Source organism: Delphinapterus leucas, chromosome 19 (genome assembly GCF_059928025.1).
Source record: "Delphinapterus leucas isolate spDelLeu-1000000601 "Yukka" chromosome 19, BTC_Dleu_Yukka2, whole genome shotgun sequence".
NCBI lineage: Eukaryota > Metazoa > Chordata > Mammalia > Artiodactyla > Monodontidae > Delphinapterus > Delphinapterus leucas.
Genome location: NC_143147.1, coordinates 70256915 through 70277879, shown reverse-complemented (window position 1 = coordinate 70277879; position 20965 = coordinate 70256915). Strand labels below are relative to the sequence as shown.

Here is a 20965-nt window from a genome sequence, read left to right as displayed (position 1 = left end):
GATTCTTGTAGTTTGTGATAATATGTATAAGAATTGGAGATATTTTTTAAGCTTTGAAAGTATAGAATAACTAAATGATTTTCTTTAAAGGTATAATTTAACAGAACCTGGAAATATTTTTGAGTTTTAAAATGTTCCTGTGGACATATGATCTTATAGGGTTCTTAAATTCAACAATTTATTTTATAAAATGCTTAAGTTTATCTAAACTAAGTAATAATTACTGTTGTTTCTGAAGATGTCATATGTGTAAGTTAATATTCATGACTGCTCTGATGGAGTTATCTAATTCTTTTCAGACTTTGGGATAAATGTTTGTATGTAGTATATAATTTTTGAGAGTTTTTGTTTGTTTTTGGATGAGATAATTGAAAGACTACTTTTTTTGTACTTTAGAGTTGGCAATCTATAGAAATTGGAAGAAAAGAGATATTATAACTTTTTTTTACCAGTTGGTAACTGTTACAGGATTGGCTGATATTTTTCAGGAATCATAATGAAAAGCAGTGAAAGCAAGAAAATATATGTATACTTTGTTATACAGCATGAATTCTCTATACTTTTATTCTGAATTAACATAAATTGTGGAAAGCAGGAGCAAAGTTGTGTTTTCACTGCAAATAAATATATATTTGGTAAAAAAAAAATGGAAATTAGGAAAGTACTTTGTATATTGTTGAGTGCAATGTAATGACCCGTCTCAGAGGGTAATTTAGTTATTTTCTAAGGAATTATTTTGCTGTGAATTGTTTAGTTGGTTTAACAGTATTTTTGGATGTCACCATTTTAACAAATGAATATAAAAGCTAAGATGTGTTATTAATATAGCAAAATTGTATGGGTATTTAGTTCTAAATAGATGATAAAGAATAGCTCTCTTCTTTATTATTTAGATAATTCTATCCTTAAGGAACTTTTCTATATAAGTTAAGCATATTACAGTTTTACCTGTTGGATTTTTACTTATTTTATTTTATTATTTTTTAATTTATTGAGGTATAATTGCTTCACAGTGTTGTGCTAGTTTCTGCTGTAGAGCAAAGTGAAATAGCCACACGTATTCCCCCCTGACCCCAACTTCTGGATTTCCCTCCCATCTAGGTCACCACAGAGCATAGAGCAGTAGTCACCACAGAGCTGTACAGCAGGCTCTCAACTAGTTATCTATTCCATACACAGCAGTGTATACATGTCAGTCCTAATCTCCCAATTCATCCCACCCTCCCTTTCCCCCCTTGGTGTTCATACGTTTGTTCTCTACATCTGTGTCTCTATTTCTGCTTTGCAGATAGGTTCATCTGTACCACTTTTCTCGATTCCACATATATGCATTAATATATGGTGTTTGTTTTTCTCTTTCTGACTTACTTCACTCTGTATGACAGTCTCTAGGTCCATCCACATCTCTACAAATGACCCAGTTTCATTCCTTTTAATGTCGGAGTAATATTCCGTTGTATATATGTACCACATCTTCTTTATCCATTCATCTGTTGATGGACATTTAGGTTGCTTCCATGACCTGGCTATTGTAAACAGTGCTGCAATTAACATTGTGGTACATGACTCTTTCTGAATTATGGTTTTCTCAGGGTATATGCCCAGGAGTGGGATTGGTGGGTCATACGGTAGTTCTATTCTTAGTTTTTTAAGGAACCTCCATACTGTTCTGCATGGTGGCTGTATCAACTTACATTCCCACCAACAGTGTAGGAGGGTTCCCTTTTCTCCACACCTTCTCCAGCATTTATTGTTTGTAGATTTTTAAATTTAAAATTAGGAAGAAGCAATTTGCTTTCAAATCTCAAGTGAAATTTGAATTTCAGAAGAGTGAATGTTTTATGTATTTTCCTTCAACAGCTTTGTTAATGAACCATCTTTAAGTAGTGTGATCATTGTATGTGAATCTGAGTCATGAGTAACTGAGTTCACCATTTTGTAAATCTAGCCTATTAGTTTTAGGAAAAAGGAGTTTTAAAAAGTTGAGGTTAAAAAAAAAAGTTGAGGTTTATTTTTTTCTTTACTTACTCTATCTTGCTCTTCAGTGATACCCTTTGTGAATATTTTATTGAATTAATCTTAAATTCTTAGGCAAGGTGAATACAGTGTTTTAGGGCACACTGTATCTTTTGTCCTGTTAATCTTTTTAACTTTGCGCATAGGTGGTTAGCTTTATCATCACCTCTATGATGGTAATGGTAATGAGGATGGGAGATGAGTTTTCTTTTTACAGATGAACCTTAGAAACAGCTGAAGAGTTAAGTCCCCATAGTAAAGAACTAATACACTACTTGGTTTTTCCATTTTTCATTTGCCGTTTCAGAATGGGATGGTAACAAAAGATTTGACAAGACTAAAAATACTTCTCACAGAAACGGAGGTAAGACTATTTCAGTGGATCTCTTTGGGAAGAGTTTAACTCAGTCTGGCTAGTACGTGTTCTTTATTAAAATTTGGAAAATCACTGGGCATCAGCAAGGCTTTAAAGATGGGGTACTGCAGCCTTTAGACTTTCTGTAACCAGGCTTGGTCCCATCCTAGGAACTTTGCTTCCTATCAACGTGCCTCTGCATCCCAGGTCTTCTGTTTTGTCCCTAATTTTTGTTAGCTGTCTCTGGCCAATATATGGAAAGATAATGGGGAAATTTTAGTTTTTAACTACATCTGGCTATTAGAAAATTCTGTTTTTAATAGTGAGATACTCCTCAAGCCTTCTGTGTTTTTAAGTAACTAATGGAAGTCTGTGATTTGAGGAGGTTTTTTAGGGAGTGAGTTTAGCTGGTGGAAATAATGGGTATCAGGGTAAATGGTGAACAAAAATGTGCTCTGGTGAAGCAGTTGAAGGCTGGGGACAGCAGTGGCATGTAAAAGGCCCGTGGCTTTGCAAATCTCAAATTTCTATTCCTCATACAGGCATATAAAAGTATTTTTATTTAGATGTCTCATTTTAAAAATAGCCATTTTTGTCAGTTTTTATCATAAATGGAAGCCCATGTAAAGTGATCGATTGATTGGCTTATTTATTTAGAAAGTGGCACCTACTGTGTGCTAGGTATTATGCTTGGTGCTGAGGATACAGTGCTGAACAGGACACTCATGGTCCTTGTCGTCTGGGAGGTTAGAGTCTTGGGGAGGAGATAGACAATAAATACATAAATTAATTAAACAAGTATAGGTATAATTCGCATTGAGGTAAGTGGTATGAGGGAAAAGAATAAGCTTTCTGTGATTGGGAAAGAATAAGCTTTCTGTGATGGAAAAATAACTGGCATGGTGGTGAGGGGATGAGACACTTAAGCTGAGTTGAGAATGGAGAAGGTGCTGGTCTCGTGGAGAGTGCGATAAGGGTGCTCCCATCAGGCCAAGAGGATGAGAAGAGCCCCCAGGTGTAAACCTTGACCTCCTGTAGATTACTTTCCCACTTCAAATCTAATCATACATCGCAGTTCATACCAACAAATAAGTAAGCAAAGAAGATAGTCATCGTGAATTATATAAGCTGCATAAAGATACTGTTTGTTTTGCTACAATTAAATATAGCCTTTTAAAAAATGTTATTTTCTTAGTCTTATGTTACCTTATTATGAATTAACTGAGAATCAATAAGCTCTAATTAACTTCAAAGCCATTTCCCTTCTGGTATATATGTAGTCTTTTAATTTCTAAGAAGTAAAATACGACAATTATAAGTGTTTTAGACTTTTAAAATGAGAACATAAAATAAGATGATTTGGGGCCTTGTTCTCCTCTTTTATTACCTTAGTTGAATTAGCAGCTTTACATCTGATAATCGTACACAAATATATATAAAATTTTATTTTTAATATTTATAGTCCTGTTATGTATAAGGTCACAAATATCACTTGACTCTCATTTTGTGACTGTACTCTTGGAATAAGTGACTTAAATTTTGTTTATAATTTCTTTTCTGTGTAACCAGAGTAGTAGTATTTTTGGTTAGTGAATTGGTACTATTAAAAAATCCATCTAGAAAAAGCTAACAAACAATGATACCCTTACTTATTATTGCACCTGACGTATTTAAAAATAGCAACAATTTGTTATTTAAAGATTGGGCTGAGCTGATGTTTAACCTGTAAATGCTGGTGGGTTAGAATAAAGACATGGAACTAAAGGCTGACTAATGAAAAGAAAAACAACACATATTCTTTAGAAAAATTTCAAATATCCAATCAATAGATTTGATTGTAAATTTACAGGAATTCTAGCAGTGTGAACTTCGGCTGCCTTCCCTGAAGGTCTCAGTAAAGACTGAAGATCACAAACTAATTGATGTTGCCCTTCTGTCTTAGGGTCTGAGCATATAAAAAGGGTGTTAAAAAAACAAAACTAAACACAATACCAGGAAACTAAAAGCCACAGTGGCCAAATATTCAGCCCAGGCTTGAGCTTCTCATTTTTACCAGCTCTTCTGATGAGGATGTGCTGTTCACCAGACCCCACCAGACTGAGAACTACAGTGTCAGCACATGCGTACTCTGCCCGTTTGCAGATTGTTGTAGATGCTGACTCACGAAATACACCACGTATGTTTCCCTTCTGACAGTTATAAATGCTTTAAGCTTCATTTCATCACCAAAACATTTTTCCCCATTTTTTCTCACATATTTGGTAAATTTACTTTGATAAATTTTTTTAGAGGAGATACTTTCAATTTATACGTGAAGTGAATTTTTAGCTCTTATAAATTCTGTGTAGTTAGAATCATATTTTAAGGGCTAGTGTGGGACTATGCTGCTTAGATCTTGCTTATAGAATTTTAAAGGATCTTTTAATATACCTTTTTGGTGCGCATAGAGTCCTTATAATGTTAATAATTACTCCTGATTTATTTGTTAGCTTATGTATTCTTATATTCAGTCCTCATTTTACAAAAAGAATGGGTTGTCTTTAAAAACTTGTTAGTAAGTAGTTTGAGAATCAGAAGGCATTTTCCTGTTGAAACAGTATTATGGTGATTTAGTTCCAGCCCAACCTAAAAAGGGTCCAATTTAATCAGTGACATGTAAATTATGGTGATATTACTGTTTCAGTTATACCCAATTAGCATTTATGCCATTCTTTCTATGGTACAAGACATTCCAAATATCATCTTGGGATACCGTTTCCTCCTTCTCATTCAGTTCAGCATTTACTGAGTGCGTGTGCTCTTCAAGGTTCTTTGCGTTTTGGAAAGCTGAGAAATCCATGAAAAACAATCTGAAGGGCCAGCCCAAGATGTGCATAGCTGATGTACCCACAGGGCAGCCTGTGGTAAGCAGGTTCTGTAATGGAAGTACAAGCAGGGAAAGGAGAGATAAACACCCTGCAGGGAAACCAGGGAGGCTAGTGTCAGAACTGAAGTTAAAGGATAGAGGCAGCTAAGTAAAGACCCAGGAGTGACTTGGTCCAATAAGTTGGCAGTCAGCTGTTTCAGGGGTAGATGAGACAAGTAGTAATGATGCTCTTACCTAGGATAGTGGCGGGGGGGTTGAGTATGAGACAGACATGAGAGGCATTCTAGACCTGGTTGGGCAAAGATTTGGAGAATACTCGGAGCAGGACAGAGTCTGACTTTCAGGGTTTCAGCCTGGCTCTTTTGGGGGAAGATGAATCCATTCACTTGAGATAAGCAGCACTGAAGGAAGATGAGATTTGGGGTTAAAGTTGATGAATTTTATTTAAACATACTGTGTTTGAAGTGCATGGGTGGTCATCCATCCATCTACCCATCCCCCCATCCATCCAGATTTACTGAGCATTCATTATGTGCCGGATCCTCTGAGGCACGGGAATGCAGAAAGGCAGTTGCAGGCTGTCGACAGTGGGTCTGTGCATGGCTGACAGTGACCCAGCATGTAAAATGCTATAGGATAGTTAAGCGGCACTTAACTATTCTCTAGCTGGCACTCAGTTGAAATTGGGGGTGTGGAGCTTAGAGTAACGTTATAGCCAAAGGGGCAGATGGAGGTCTTACCTGCATTCAAGGGGTCGAGAAAGCCAGGAAGTCAGGGTGAGTGGGTCCCCAGCCATGGGCTCCACTGTGGGAGAAGGTCTTATCCTAGAGCAGCAAGGGGGACTCGGCCAGGATACGCTCCCAGGTCCTGAAGTGGTGGTGCTGCTGCACTTGATGCAGGAGAAGCTGGTCATGCTGTGGGGTTAGCAGAGGAGAGTGCAGTACGTACACGGACGGAAGGCGCTGCTCCACGGGGTTCAGGGCTGGGGACTGAGACTTCTCTTGCACCCAGGTAATTTTTATGTAGGGAAGGAATCTCTGTCAGTTTCCTTAATGAGGACCACAGAAGTACTTCTTTTCCATACTTACATATGGAAACTAGAGCAAAGAGCAAAAAACACCGTTTGCATATTAATGTTTATTTAAAATTTCTAAATATTCAATCTAAAGCTTTTTAAAAAATATTTAAAATTTCCAAGTTTAATTCAACATCAACTAGTTATTTCTTATTATAAAAATTTCTTTCATTTGAAAAATTGCAGACAGCAACTGGTAATGTCCTCCCTGGATATCACGTGGAAGACTTAGAAGAGGGTAAGTACGAAACTGCATAACTTCTGGTAGCTGTGATTTTGAGCATTGCTTCTTTATTGATTATGGGAGGAAATTTCTGAGTTAGATTACATGTTAGTGGAGGTACAGGAGAGAATATAAAGATATGATTTTAAGAAGTAGTGCGGATGGAAGCAGTTTGTTCACTAGCCCCTGTCATGGAGTTATAGAGTACGGAGATGGGAGGTAACCCCGGAAGTGACCTATTTTACCTTCTTTCCTCCATGTGCGCAGTTCTGAACTTGAATGAACCCTGCTCTTAGCAACCTGTAGAGGGAGGTCTTTCCTCCTTTCTCTCTATCACAGGCTAGTACAGTTACTACTTTTGGGAAGTGCTGACCTGTAAGCTGAGTTGTTCCTGCCACAATGAAAGTCTGTGATTCTCCTCTTCTCCTGCCAGGGGAAGGTGAAGAGAGACTGGCATTCATTGAGCGTTTGCTAAATGATGTCTACCACGTAGTGGCTTTCACAGAAACGAGTACTGACTTCTTAGAGTCTTTCTTCATCTTTTTGACAGGTGATAAAACTGATGTTCATTAAGGTTCGGTAATTCTCCCAGTCACGCAGATAGGAAGGGGTGAAACGCAGCTTTAAGCTCAGCCGGGCAGAGTGTGTTTTGGGGGCGGGGGAGCACAGTGACTTGTGAGGGGGTAGAAAATGGCTGCAAGGTCCTGGGAAACTTATCGCTGCTCGCTCAGCCTCTAGAGCTCAGCCGTTCTCTCTGATGCTTTGTTTGCCTTGGCTTATTTGGAACCTTTTATCCACGTGCATTAAAACTCATTGTATTCAGAAGGAAACTAATGTTATTTTTTAGCTCTTATCTCAGAATTCACCTTTTTGAACTTTATTTCAATTATTAAAAAAAGATTACTTTATTCAGTGCCATGTGTCAGACAGACCCTAAGGAACGTGGATGGTAATGTGGAACTTCTTCTCACTCCATATGCAGTACTGGAATTTGTTTTACAAAATTTCCTTCCAGGATACCATAATTTTCTCATTCCTGAAATAGTTCCTAATAGAGACACGACTCATACTTAAGAAATGACAAGCATGCCAAACACATCTCCCCTTTAGATGCCAGGCAGGAGACTGCACTTGGAAGTATGTCTGCCAGTCGCTGGGGCAGAGTAAGGGTCGTTGATTTGTCTTAGCTGCTGTGTAACTGCTTCTTCAATGATTTCTAAGTTTCATATGGCTAAGTGATTTATAATTCGTTTGATTGGTAGATGGCTCTTTTGGTAGAGGCAAGCATGTCATGTTCTTTTTACATCATCTGAGATGATGTGTATGGAGGGTTTATAGTATTTCTTACACATTAAAATATCAGAATTATCAGCAAGCCTCAAATGATAAGACTATATATCCTGATTACTCTCTAGGATCTTGTAATGGTTGGCATTTCCGCCCACCACCTAGGGGAATCACAAGCAGCGAGGAATATACTTTGTGTAAAAGGTAACGTGAATTTTTTTTTTAAACCAATGACATGTCTTTATTCAAAGGATAGTTAATTTTCCTTCACTTTTTGAAAAGTAGTAATTCCGATTTAAAGAAGATAATATGTGAAGGAAGAAGCATAACAATTGAGTAGAATGGTTTATTTTCAATTTGAAACAGAAGCCAAAATGGTCATTATCATTAAACAATAAAAATCAAAACCATATTGATGATCCTTCTTTTAATTATGAACAACAGTGATCTAAATGGAGATTGTTAAGACTTCTGTAATACCAGTTGGATTAATATGACTCAATTTAATTGCTGATCTCTTGTTTATGTGAAATTTACCTAAATTATGGTGATTGAAGTTGAAGTTACCTTATTTAAACTGAAATGGAGCATAAAATAGATAAAGAAATCTTAAATTATTTTAATAACTTTTCTAAAAAAAGAAAATCTATTATCACGTAATCTTAAATAGAATTTATGAGTAATTTATATTTGAAGGGCTAACCTTTCAAAATTTAATAATTATATGTTAAGGTAGAAAGAATTATTAAAGTTACATCAAGAAAGGTTCTTTTTATAAGAACTAGAAACTACTGGTTTTTTAGATATAAGTTCTAATTACTCTAGGTTGCTTTTGATAATGAAGGAAGTTTGATATGCAGCTTTGATGATTGAATAGTCAAGAGGTCAGGTTTGATTTTATTGCCGAAATAAAGAAACTAGGTAGTAAATTTTTAAAATCCTGGTGGCATCAATGTTGTAGGAGAGGTAGAACGTGATCCTATGCAAAGGAAGTATGAGAAAATTCATAGTCCAGATGAGACTATCAAACCTTCAATTTTTAGGGAAATAATTTAAAGCAAAGCAATAGAAAGACAAATATTTGGCTTATTACGACATACTGAAGAGAAACAAATGCATGATTTTAAATGTGTCTTAAGCATAAGAGAACTTAATAAATAGCATAATTTAAGTTCAAGTACTTTATGTATCATCAAGAAAAGCTTTAAATACACTTGTCTTTTCAAATAGGGTGAAACACTTGATAATGTACACTGTGCTGTGGTTCATTTTGTATTTCTTATTATTCATATTTTTCCAGTTGAAAAATTATCTATAACATAACATTGCTTTTATCCATTTGCTATTTATAGTTTGATTTTCGTTTTTTCTCTCAGAAGGTCTTTTATTATTTTTTGAATGTTTAAAAACTGGCTGGATCTATTATTTTATAGAGTATTTAAAACTTAAAAAAGTTACTGATCAAAGTCTTGCATTTTTATCTGTTTTGACCATTGAATTATCAGTTGATTTTTCTGAGTCATAAGAATTGAGAAATATTAACCCTATAGCCTCTAAAATGAACGTTTATGAATTTACCCATTGAAGAATTTAATCTGACTATTGAATTAATTGTGATTCTTACATAAAACTTTTATTCTTTATTTATTTAAAACTTCAAGCAAATTAATATAGTCCAATATTTTCAATGAAATATAGGCAATAGTAATGTAGAGAAGAGTGAAGGCATTACATTTGAAGGTGAAAAGTAGAAGCCTTGAAATGTTAATTCAGTGACATATTACTTTTTTTTTTTTTTTTTTCCAGAACAAAATTTCTAGTATGTGGAAAATTTTCTTTAGGTCATATCATTTTGGGAAGTAGGGCATACCTGTGCTTGACGAACTAATCCACTTGATGTCAGTGTTGCTTTAGAAAAATTCCGCTCTAAGAGGAGTTGTCTAACAGAGTTGTTATATCATGAAGGAAGCTACCTTTGCAATGCCAGTTTTTGTGGGTGGGGGGAGGTTATGAATATGTTCTGCTTTGTCATCCCCTTATTCCAGAGAAAGAGGTCAGTGAACATGGGGGGGTTGCTGTTTTGATTAACTGTTACAAATGTTTCCTAAACGTCTTCTTCCTCTTCGGTGCAAGACATGTGATAAATATGGCCTTTCAGGAGATGAAGTTTTGTTTTTGTTATTGGAGAGTCGGAGGGCAAATGCTGGAAGTTTATCTTTTAAATGGTCCAACAAAGTATATGATAAAACAGTCTTTCCTATTCTACTTAGATTTTTAGAGCAAGGAATCTGTAGGTATGGTGCCCAGTGTACTTCAGCACATTCCCAGGAAGAACTAGCAGAATGGCAGAAAAGATATGCTTCACGGTTGATAAAATTGAAACAGCAAAATGAGAATAAACAGCTCTCAGGCAGTTACATGGAAACCTTGATAGAAAAGTGGATGAATTCATTATCTCCTGAGAAAGTGGTGAGGAAAATAAACTGCATTTTTTTGTTTGTTTGTTTTAAACAGTGCCCTTGTTTGAGTCTTGACTTTGTTTCATGCTGTATCTTGGTTTATTTCCCTATCCTCTATATGAAACACTTGATTCTTGATAAAGTGTTTTTAGTAGCAAAAGTAGACCCATTTGCTAAAATAAAGAGCAGAACTAAACCATTTGTTTGGAGACTTTGCAGGTATTATATTAATTTGTCTTCATTCAGGGAGTTTTTATTGCCATTTTTTGTTGTTGTTGTTGTTAGTTTTCTTATGTCTCTTATTTTAGCTTTATTTTGTGCTTACAAAAATAACTGAAAATTAATGTATAAAATACCTTGCTTTGTAAACAGTCCCATCAGCATCTTTACCGTTAACATTTATTTACCGTGCCAAAAGTGTTTGTCTGTGTTTTTAGGAATAAAACGTAACATTAGTTGCTCTCTGTTTTCAGCTTAGTGAATGTATAGAAGGAGTAAAGGTAGAGCATAATCCTGATCTGTCCGTTACTGTCAACACCAAAAAATCTCACCAGACATGGACCTTTGCTCTCACTTGTAAGGTATGAATTTTGTGATAGTTTAAGAATATAAATGTTTTTCAATTTTCATAAAGGCTTTTTGGACCTTTAAATCTGTGTGTTGAAAGAGCATTGAAAATGTTTTATTCTAAGTACATTTTTATGTAGGTTCTGTATTGTGATAAAGCATATTTCTGTATTTTGATCATGAAGGGTACAGATTTTTCTTAGATTTTGAGATAAAAGCTTGGTAGATGTTTAGATACTTGCTTATTTATTTATTTGGTGAAGAGGTCTTCGACATGTTGTCTTCCAAACTTAAAACGTAGGATGGGGTTCACGGCTTGTAGTTAACTATTTAAAAATTGAATTGTTTAATCTGGTGGTTCTAAGATATTCAAACAATGAGTTTGTCTTTAATTTTGATTTAATGAAATCACAAATTCTGTAATAACGGGTTTTTAATATGAGACACTTTTCTGCAGTGCTTCCCATCCTGAATTATAATATTCAAAGTTTAAGAATGAAGCAAAGTAAAATATTTCTGTGAATATATGCAGTGGAAAAGTTTTGTGTACTTTTTTGTGATGTTTCTTCCACTGTACCATCTGCATCCTGGGATGAAAAATCTGGGAACGTTTAGCTTTGGCCTTGAACCCAATTCAGTGTCTTCAGAGGTCACTGCTCTCCTATGAAGACTTCCTCCTTGAGGCTAGATAAAACTTTTTTAGGCCAAGGGTATGGAAAGTTGGAGGTGATGGTGATACAGGGTGAAAGCTTTTGCCACAGTGAAAGATGAATGTATCACAGAAAGAGCAGGGAGGCTAGTAATGTAGCGTTAATATATCATTTTTGAAACTGTCAGCCTTATTGAGGTATAATTGACATCATAAATATATCATTTTAACAACTGATTTTTTTTTCTTAAATGGCTTATGAGTACAACTTGTATTTTTAACATAGTATCTTAGAAGCATGGGAAAGTAAAAGTCCCTTATGGCAATATTTTCATTGAAGAGCCCAATTGCAACTGGATTTTTCACCCCCTTGTACTCAACAAATTATTCTAATTTCCTTGTAGCCTGCAAGAATGCTGTACCGTGTAGCATTGCTTTACGATGCTCATCGCCCTCATTTTAGTATCGTTGCAATATCTGCCGGAGATAGTGCTACCCAGGTGTCACAAGAAGTCCCAGAAAACTGTCAAGAATGGATAGGAGGAAAGATGGCCCAAAATGGATTAGATCATTACGTGTATAAAGTCGGGATAGCATTTAACACAGAAATATTTGGAACTTTTCGCCAAACCATAGTTTTCGACTTTGGATTGGAACCAGTACTCATGCAAAGAGTAATGATTGATGCAGCTTCTACAGAAGGTAAAATTTAGACTTTTTTCCCCTGATAACGATGTATTAAAAGGCACTATAACAGCAACATTAAAAGATATGTATTGGCCCCTAAATATACCATGGACAGGGAGGGAATAGTAAAGAAAAAGATCCCAAGTTTATTGACTCATTTACTGTGTAATGGGATTAGAATGGTTTGCATTATGCCCTGGTCACTTCATACAGTCATCAGGCAAAGCTTGCTTTGAGGTTCCCCAGACTTGTATAAGTAGATGATCAGGTCTCTTTTGGTCTACCAACTTCATTTGATGATTTTAGCACAGTTAAAACCTTTCAGTATTAGTTTGGGTAGAATATAATTTCAATGGTAATTGTGAATACACCTACAGTGTCTATTTCCATGTTCAACTGATGGTTCAATTAACTTTGCTGATATTAGTATGTTATCTCTGAATGGAAAGTCCTAAAAATAAGCTTTCATAACTTGATTTTACTAGTATAAAAGAGACCAAAGTGCCTTTAATAGGATCTGCTTTCATGTTCTTGGGAAGAGGTCCCTGGTTTTAACATGCAGGCACCTGCAGAAGATGGTGAATTACTTTGTAAATTGTCATGTTACTGCCTAAACCTAAATTTTATGCCAAGATCCAACTGGATAAGGGAAGGGCATGTTAGCCTACATTTCTTTGGCTCTTGGTTGGATTTATAGGTGCTTTATTTTATTTCATGAGCACTAAATATTTATTTAACAAGCACTTTGTATAGCAGAGCTGTCTGAAACTTGCTATTATATTGGCTATAACTAAGCATATTGTGGAGGATGTTTTTCATTCTGTCCACAGTGTCCCATTTATGAGAACCTAGAAGTTTTTTTCATGAGTAAATGCTAGGACTTTATTTTTTGGACATAACGAACAGGTGGAACTGGCTCTGTCCCCTTACCTTTAGCTGTGAGTAGGGTTGAAGCAACATTTGTACCAAAATTGAACAAGTAGGTGTTACCTTCTTGTATATGTGCTCATATTATTACCCATACTTCATTTTACCCATATTTCTCATTTACTTTGATCCCTTTTACCTGTTTTTATTCTGTTGTGTTCTGCTTTTGTCATCTTTTTACTACTCTTTGGAATAAAAATATGTTAATTCCCATAGCCAAACAAATACAGTAGTTGATGAAATAAAAATACTTGATTTATATTTACTAATAGAGCAGTTAGTTGGCAGATTTTTTTCTGTAAAGGGCCAGATAGTAAATATTTTAGGTGTTACAGGGCAGATGATCTCCATTCCAATTACTCAGCTCTGCATTATAGTGAGAAAGCTGCCATAGGCAATATGTAAATGGATGGGTGTGACTGTGTTCCAATAAAACTTTATTTTCAAAAACAGCGCAGGCTGGATTTCTCTTGAATGCAGTGGTTTGTTTACTATTACGCCATTACGTTGCTTTTAGAGACTAGAACTTGAGAACTACTGGATTGCACCCTTCTTAAATCATAAGGAGATTTAAAATCATAGAGATACTGACATGCATCTCCTACTCTCAAATATAATTCTAAAAGGATGTTCTTGGCTTACATGTGGGTTGTACTTTAAAAGTTTGCTTTTAGATTGTGGCTTTTAACTCGTGACTCATTTCCCATAAAAATAAGTTTGTAAGTGTTGTCAAAAATCTGTACTAGTTAATAAAAGCCTATTTAATTAATAGTATAAACTATTAAATACCTGCAATAAAAAGGGAAAATGAGGAGGACTTCAGGGCACCCTATGGGCTTCAGAGATTGAGGGTGCTTTGGCTACTTTTGCCCCAGCTATGTGCTACTTTTCTAGTTGGAGAAACAGAGCAGTGGACAGACTTCAGAGTTAAATTGAACTGGATTCAGATCCTGATTTTCTAACTAATTCCTGTATGACCCTGGGCAGAGAACTTAACATCTCTGAGCTTCATGTGGAAACTTCTGGTAAATGGGGCTAGTAATATCTGTCATAGAGGATTATCGTGAGAACTGGAACTAAACCTTGCACAGCATCTGGCACATAGCAGGCATTCAGTAGATAGTAGCTGCTGATGTTATCATTAGCCATCATTAGGATAATTTCCGGTTTGCAAACAGAAAGAAAAAAGGAAGAGAGAAGGGTTTTTTGTTTTGTTTTGTTTTTGTGTTTTTGTTTTTCTAGTGAGGACCAAGACTAGGGTGCAGCCAAGGGACTGAAAAGCAGAGATGAAGACCCAAGTTATTGAGGTAACAGCACTTAGAGATCTTGGCAAGAGAAGTTGTCCCAAGATGAATGATGTTTTGAGACTGGTAACTGGAAGAAATAAAGAGTCTCATTTCTGATGTTTCTGATATATCAGTTTGAAAATATAGTAAAATTTATATTTGATTCAGATATGGTAGTGGGAATTAATACAGACAGGGATGTTCTCCCATTTGGTACCAATACTATATACCCTCCCCCCTTTCTATAATACTTTTTCTTAGTGACCTTTTTGCAGTTTGATATCTTTGCCTATTTTCCTTTAAACAAGGTCTTACTTCTAATTATGTTATGGAAAATAATTGAATAAAATCAAGCATTTTCTTGAACTAATTTGGAAACATTAAAACAATTTCACATAGTGAAATTTGTTTTTCAAGGACATAGGAAAAACAAATATTACAAGAGAACAATATAAAATCTACAAAATGTATTTTCTGATAAGATATTTTGAACATTATAAAGAGAAAAACTTAAATCTAGGTTTAGGCAAGCTAGATGACATTTGATTGGCTTTTTTTGTCATTAAATTAGCTGACCTGTTGTGCTCATTTTTAGTTCTGTCTTTGATATTTTTACTACTCTTACAATTGATGTAGTTTTTTTCATTGTTTTTTCCTTGTTGGTGAGGTTCAGGTACAGAAAAAGGCACTATATGAACTAAAAAAAATTTTTTTTGGATTAAAGATGTGCTTCTCACAAATTTGTGGCAAAGGACATTTACAAAAGAAGGAAGTTAGTGAGTTTCCCCCTTGCTTAGAACACAAACTGCATTATACACTTTATACCTCAATTTGAGTCATAGAAGATTTTTGCTTGACAAAACTGATCTGGAATTCTGCTTTGAATATCTGGAAGCTACATGTTGGAAATTAGTTCTTATATTTAAATTTGAAAACGGTATTTATTACACATTACTTTTAGTCTAGCAATGTATGTTAAAATTAACATTAAAAGTTAGTACGTCTTAAAAATTATCTCTGGCTGTCAAAGTTGTTGGTAAATTAAGGACATGTTTATATATATAAATATATAATGTTTACTATTACGGGGTCAGGAAATTAATAGAAAAATTGATTTAAAAAATAGGGGCTTCCCTGGCAGTCCAGTGGTTAAGACTCCACGCTTCCAATGCAGGGGGCATGGGTTCAATCCCTGGTTGGGGGAACTAAGATCCCATATACTGCATGGCGTGGCCAAAAAGAAAAAAAACAGAACAAACAAACAAAAAATAGTATATTTGTCAATAAAAGATAAATGTAACTGAGTAGAAGCATGTAAAAAGTGTGAGGTACTCCTATGTTGTTACTCCACTGTTTTAACTTTTTATTAGCCTCATTAAGAGAACAGACAACATGGATAAGCTAAGAGATGTTCATCTTACGTCTGAGTAGCTCTTTTAGTGAAAGGAACAATGTTGAAATGGATAGCTGAAGTCGTAGTTTGGGTTTCCTTTGGGATTTTGTTTTATTGTTGATTTGGGCTGTCAAGATTTGTAAAGCCACAGACCAAAATGTTTCCTAAGGAAGAGTGTTGTATCCAGTTTTGGAATTAGGAATCATTTCATCTCATTCTCTTTAAGTCCTAGATAAATATACCTGTTTTTAATAAATCCCACATTTGAAATGCATTTACTGCATGCTTCTTGTGTGTCAGCCTTTGTGCTGGGTATGTAGGGCACTGCATGTTTTTCTCCTAACTTCTTATCCACAGTCCAGGGTTTGTTAAGGATAATTTTCAAGTCTGCTGTACTACATACTTCAAGATAAAACAAACCAACCCTTTGGATGCTTTATTAGAATAGTAACTATGTGGCTGAAATGAGAGCATTTGCTATTCACAGTAATCAGAAGGGTGAGGGAAGTTGGGAAGCGAATCTTGTGTCAGACTAGTTATTCCAACCTTGGATTCTATTTTTGATAGTAACAGTTCTTCCCGTACGTTATCTTCAGGAAATTATGTTCTAATTATCAGGTACGTTCTAATTATCTTTAACTTTTTCTTATGAATTTCTCTTAAAATACATGTGTAGCTTCTCCCTATCATATCTCAGGGTGACACATTCCGTAGGTTTATAATTTGTCAGGGTTTCAGATTTATTATTATAGGAATTGGTTAATAAGTCAGTGTTAAACTCTCCCTAAGTGATTTTATGCATATTGATTCTAACCTGTTCACTTTTCATCTTTCCAGAATTTTTTTTTTTTTTAATTTTAGCCTAGTTTAGACTGAGGAAGAGCGCTTTCTTACCATGGATGGACTGGCTCAGGCTGCCCTGAGCAGTGTTCACGTCTGGGTTGCATGTTAGCTGGTGCATGTGCTGCATGGGGGGCGAGATGAGCCCCAGGACTAGGGTGTCCAGTGTCCCCCTGGGGGAGCCCCAGCTTCCTCCTTTGTTTAAAGAGGAGCTCTTAAGACCTAATGATCTTTAAGCACTGTAAGTAGGTGGGTAATTAAACAGGTTTAATAAGAAGCTTTTTACAACTGAGAGGATTGGAGGCAGAAGTTTGTCTCAAGTTGAACATGAGCAGGGAAAGAGAAGTGGTTTTTGCAGAAGATACCCTCAGTAGTCACTGGCCCCAGTCCATCTCGGACGCCTGAGTTAATGGCCAAGGTCAGTGGTTTGTAGACTTTTTGATGCCGGCACACATGGATTTTCCCAAGATTCTTCTCCCTGCTCCCCTAGCTCTCCCCTCTCCTATATTGTATTTATAGTTATTAAAAAGATGGAATAAAATTTAACATTGTTTCGGAATTGTTTTGAAATTGTTGTGCTACCAGCTGAAGACATTCATTTTAAGAACTTCATAAAATCAGGGTGGGAATCATGGTAGTAAATAGGTAAAATGAGAAAAACAAATACTATTTCTCATGCCACTTTTCCCAAAAAGCCTGAATACTTTTAGCCCAGAGTAGAATGATTTTCTGCAAAATTTGCTTTGTATTTTAAATAGGTGATACAAAAAGCTTTTTTAAAGGAAAGCTGTACCATTTTAAGTTTGTTATTATCCCAGTTACTTAAATGGCAGTTAGGAATAGCTAGTGACTTTTTAAAGAATGTGAATATAATATTGATGTAGGTATAGTCTGAATCAGTTTCTTATTTAAAATAAAATTATGAAATATAATTTCCCTATGCCCAAAGAATAGACATCCTTTTATTACCTATTAAATAAATTCTTCAATACTGCACAGAGTTTAGTGTTTTTTTCTTTGAAGAGCTGGTTATTTGGTTTCTGTACCATTAGTGTTTCTCCTTTTGACTTTTGAATTAAGGGAAGAAAATTATGTACATCCTTGCTATTTTGTTAATAGTATCTGATCTTTAGTGATGGTATAATCTGTTTTAGGAGTGTTGGCGTTTGTATAATTTAAATATTTTTTATAGCTATGATCTAATGAAAGGATAGGAAGGGCCCGATTTTAGAGTGATTTAGGAACAAAATGTGGTTAGTTTATGAAACTTCTCGTGAGGCTACTGCAAAAACAGACCATCATTATCTCATCCAGAGGATTTTAAAAATGCAAAATTTTAACAAGAAGACCGTCTTTATATATTGATGGTTATAGTTGTGTTTTTATTGCCATTTGATGAATAATAAAACTGGCATGTAAAAATGCCTTTTCAAGGAACAAAGATTAGAAATTAGGACTTGTACATTTTGATCTTTATTATGATACTAGGATAAACTATTTTCTAATATTGAGAAATTTCTCTTGGTGGATGACTATACTTACATGTTTATAATTTATATATAACATTTAAATATAGCAAAATCTGTCACTAAGCAAGACAAGACAATTATACAATCTGCTCTCATTTCAAAGATAGCACAGGATAACTTGTCTTTGCGCTTTGGAGACTGATCTCTGTTTAAACTTTTTATTATTTCTTCCTAAAATTTTAACTTGAGTTGTAAAACCATCTTTCCAATTAGATTATATTAAAACTGGATCTTGGCCTAATGAGTTAGTTAAGCAAATATTTTTTCCCCTTTTGGTCAAGTTTCATATTTATAGGTGTATGTGTGTTCCACCCAATAGAAAACTAAAATGCACTGTGGATAGAGTGAGGCTACCCAATGCTCAGGATTTGTGTTACGATGTATTTCACCTGGTGCTGGTATTCTGCTGCATTTTTTTTCCAGAGCTGTGAAAACTTGATCAGTCGTTCATTTGGACATTGTGCTCTACTTACCATGCAATTTAACTGAGGCTAAACTGGATTTTTCTGAAATGGCATTTGAATAGTACATTTTATCACTTTTAATGTGGAATTTAATGTGGGGAAAAAACACAAAAGGTTTTTGTTTCTCTAGTAGGAAGAGAAAAGTGATTATCACCTGATGAGATTTTGTCTTATGAGAAATTTACCATACTTTCTTCCTGCAGATCAGATTTCTCTTGACTAAAGGATTAAGTTCTAAATGTTAATCTATATTTTTTAAATGTTAATAACTATTTCTGGTATGTCCTAGCCTGAGGTACAAAAAAATATTTTTTACATGAATTCCTATTTATGTTATTTTGTTAACCTAGACAAAAACATATTTCTCACATGGGGAGAACACTCTGTCAACTGGGGTTTTATATTGTTTCATTTTTAAGAACTTTAGCATACAAAATTTTCTTACCAAAATGCACAGTGTATTATTTGAGAATTTTAATGTTGTGTTCCTTTATAAATGTGTTTTTTGTTTCCATTTAGATCTTGAGTACCTGATGCATGCAAAACAGCAGCTAGTAACCACGGCTAAGCGTTGGGATTCTTCTTCTAAGACTATTATAGATTTTGAACCTAATGAAACTACTGATTTGGAGAAGAGCCTTCTTATCAGATACCAAATTCCTCTCTCTGCCGACCAGCTATTTACCCAGTCCGTTTTAGACAAATCATTGACCAAGACCAACTATCAGTCACGGCTGCATGACCTCCTTTATATTGAGGAGATAGCCCAGTACAAGGAAGTCAGCAAGTAAGTTACTTTAGAAACACTTTGCTTTTCTTTCTTTCTTTTTTAAAATCTCCCCTTTGGATAGTGTTTTTCATGTTTAAAATACGGAGGGGTGCCTAAGCGCAGCCAGGTGGTGAAACGGTTGTTATTCAGCAGCTGTTATCCAGGATTGGTATATGAGCTTAAGGGAAGAGCTGTGCTCACCTTGGCATCCCTAGTGTACGGTGCCTTGGCTGCCGTGTGCTGGGAGTACAAACGCATGGTCCCTGCTCTTCAGGAGGTCTCTGTCAGTGGGAGGGCAAACACTCAATGATTATTTGTCGAATAAATGTTCAAAAACTGAAGGAGACCACGTATTTTGAAAAATAATCATGAAAGTAGTATTGAGGGAATTCATACTGGTTTCTTACATTTTAATTATAAGGATTGGACTATACAGGAACACCTCAGAGATAGTGTGGGTTTGGTTCCAGACCACCACGATAAAGCAAATATTGCAGTAAAGCAAGTCACATGAATTTGTTGATTTCCCAGTACATATAAGAGTTAGGTTTACACTGTTCTGTAGGCTATTAAGTGAAATATCAGGATGTCTAAAGAAAAAGGTACATACCTTAATTAAAAAATACTTTATTGCTAAAAAATGCCAACCATCATCTGGCCTTCAGCAAGTCATAATCTTTTTGCCGGTGGAGGGTCTTGCCTCAGTGTTGCTGGCTGCTGACTGATCAGGGTGGTTCGTGGTTGCTGAAGGTTGGGGTGGCTACCTTATTTTAATTTCTTAAAATTGCTGCATCGATTGACTCTTCATGAGCAGTTTCTCTGTAGCAGCCACACTGTTTGATGGCATTTTATCCACAGTTAGAACTTCTTCCAAATTGGAGTCAATCCTCTCAAACCCTGCCACTGCTTTATCATCTAAGTTTATGTCATATTCTAAATCCTTTGTTGTCATCTCAACAGTCTTCACAGCCTCTTCACCAGGAGTAGATTCCACTCTCTTTGCTCATCCATAGGAAGGAACTCCTCATCTGTTAGCTTTTTATCACGAGATTGCAGTAATTCAGTCCCATCTTCAGGCTCCACTTCTAATTCTAGTTCTCTTGCTGTTTCCACCACATCTGCAGTTTCTTCCTCCACTGAAGTCTTGAACCCCTCAAAGTCATCCATGAGGGTTGGAATCAGCTTCTTTTATTAAACTATGGTTAATGTTGATATTCTGACCTCTTCCCATGAATTACAAATGTTTTTAATGGCGTCTAGAATGGCAGATCCTTTCTAGAAGGTGTTCAATTGACTTTGCCCAGATCCATCAGAGGAATCACTGTCTGTAGCAGCCATAGCCTATGAAATATATTCCTTAAATAATAAGACTTGCTAGTCGAAGTTACTCCTTGATCTATGGGCTTTAGAATGGATGTTGTGTTATCAGGCATGAAAACAACATTAATCTTGCTGTTCCTCTCCATCAGAGCTCTTGGGTAACCAGGTGCATTGATAGGAGTAGTATTTTGAAAGGAATCTTTTTTCTGAGCAGTAGGTCTCAACAGGGGACTTAAAATATTCAGTTAACCAT

The 20965-nt window shown here is 35.5% G+C and overlaps 1 protein-coding gene across 3 annotated transcripts in view; it reads left to right on the top strand.

Annotated features, from left to right (window-relative positions):
* Nucleotides 1-20965, top strand: part of HELZ (helicase with zinc finger) — a 156496-nt gene that overhangs the window by 37189 nt on the left and 98342 nt on the right. For all 3 annotated transcript variants that reach the window (XM_022589869.3, XM_022589872.3, XM_022589867.3), the window contains 7 exons: nt 2324-2380; nt 6499-6550; nt 7951-8026; nt 10093-10291; nt 10755-10862; nt 11902-12199; nt 19143-19410. In XM_022589869.3, the coding sequence (XP_022445577.1) occupies nt 2324-2380; nt 6499-6550; nt 7951-8026; nt 10093-10291; nt 10755-10862; nt 11902-12199; nt 19143-19410 (1058 nt within the window). The remainder of the gene's footprint in view (nt 1-2323; nt 2381-6498; nt 6551-7950; nt 8027-10092; nt 10292-10754; nt 10863-11901; nt 12200-19142; nt 19411-20965) is intronic.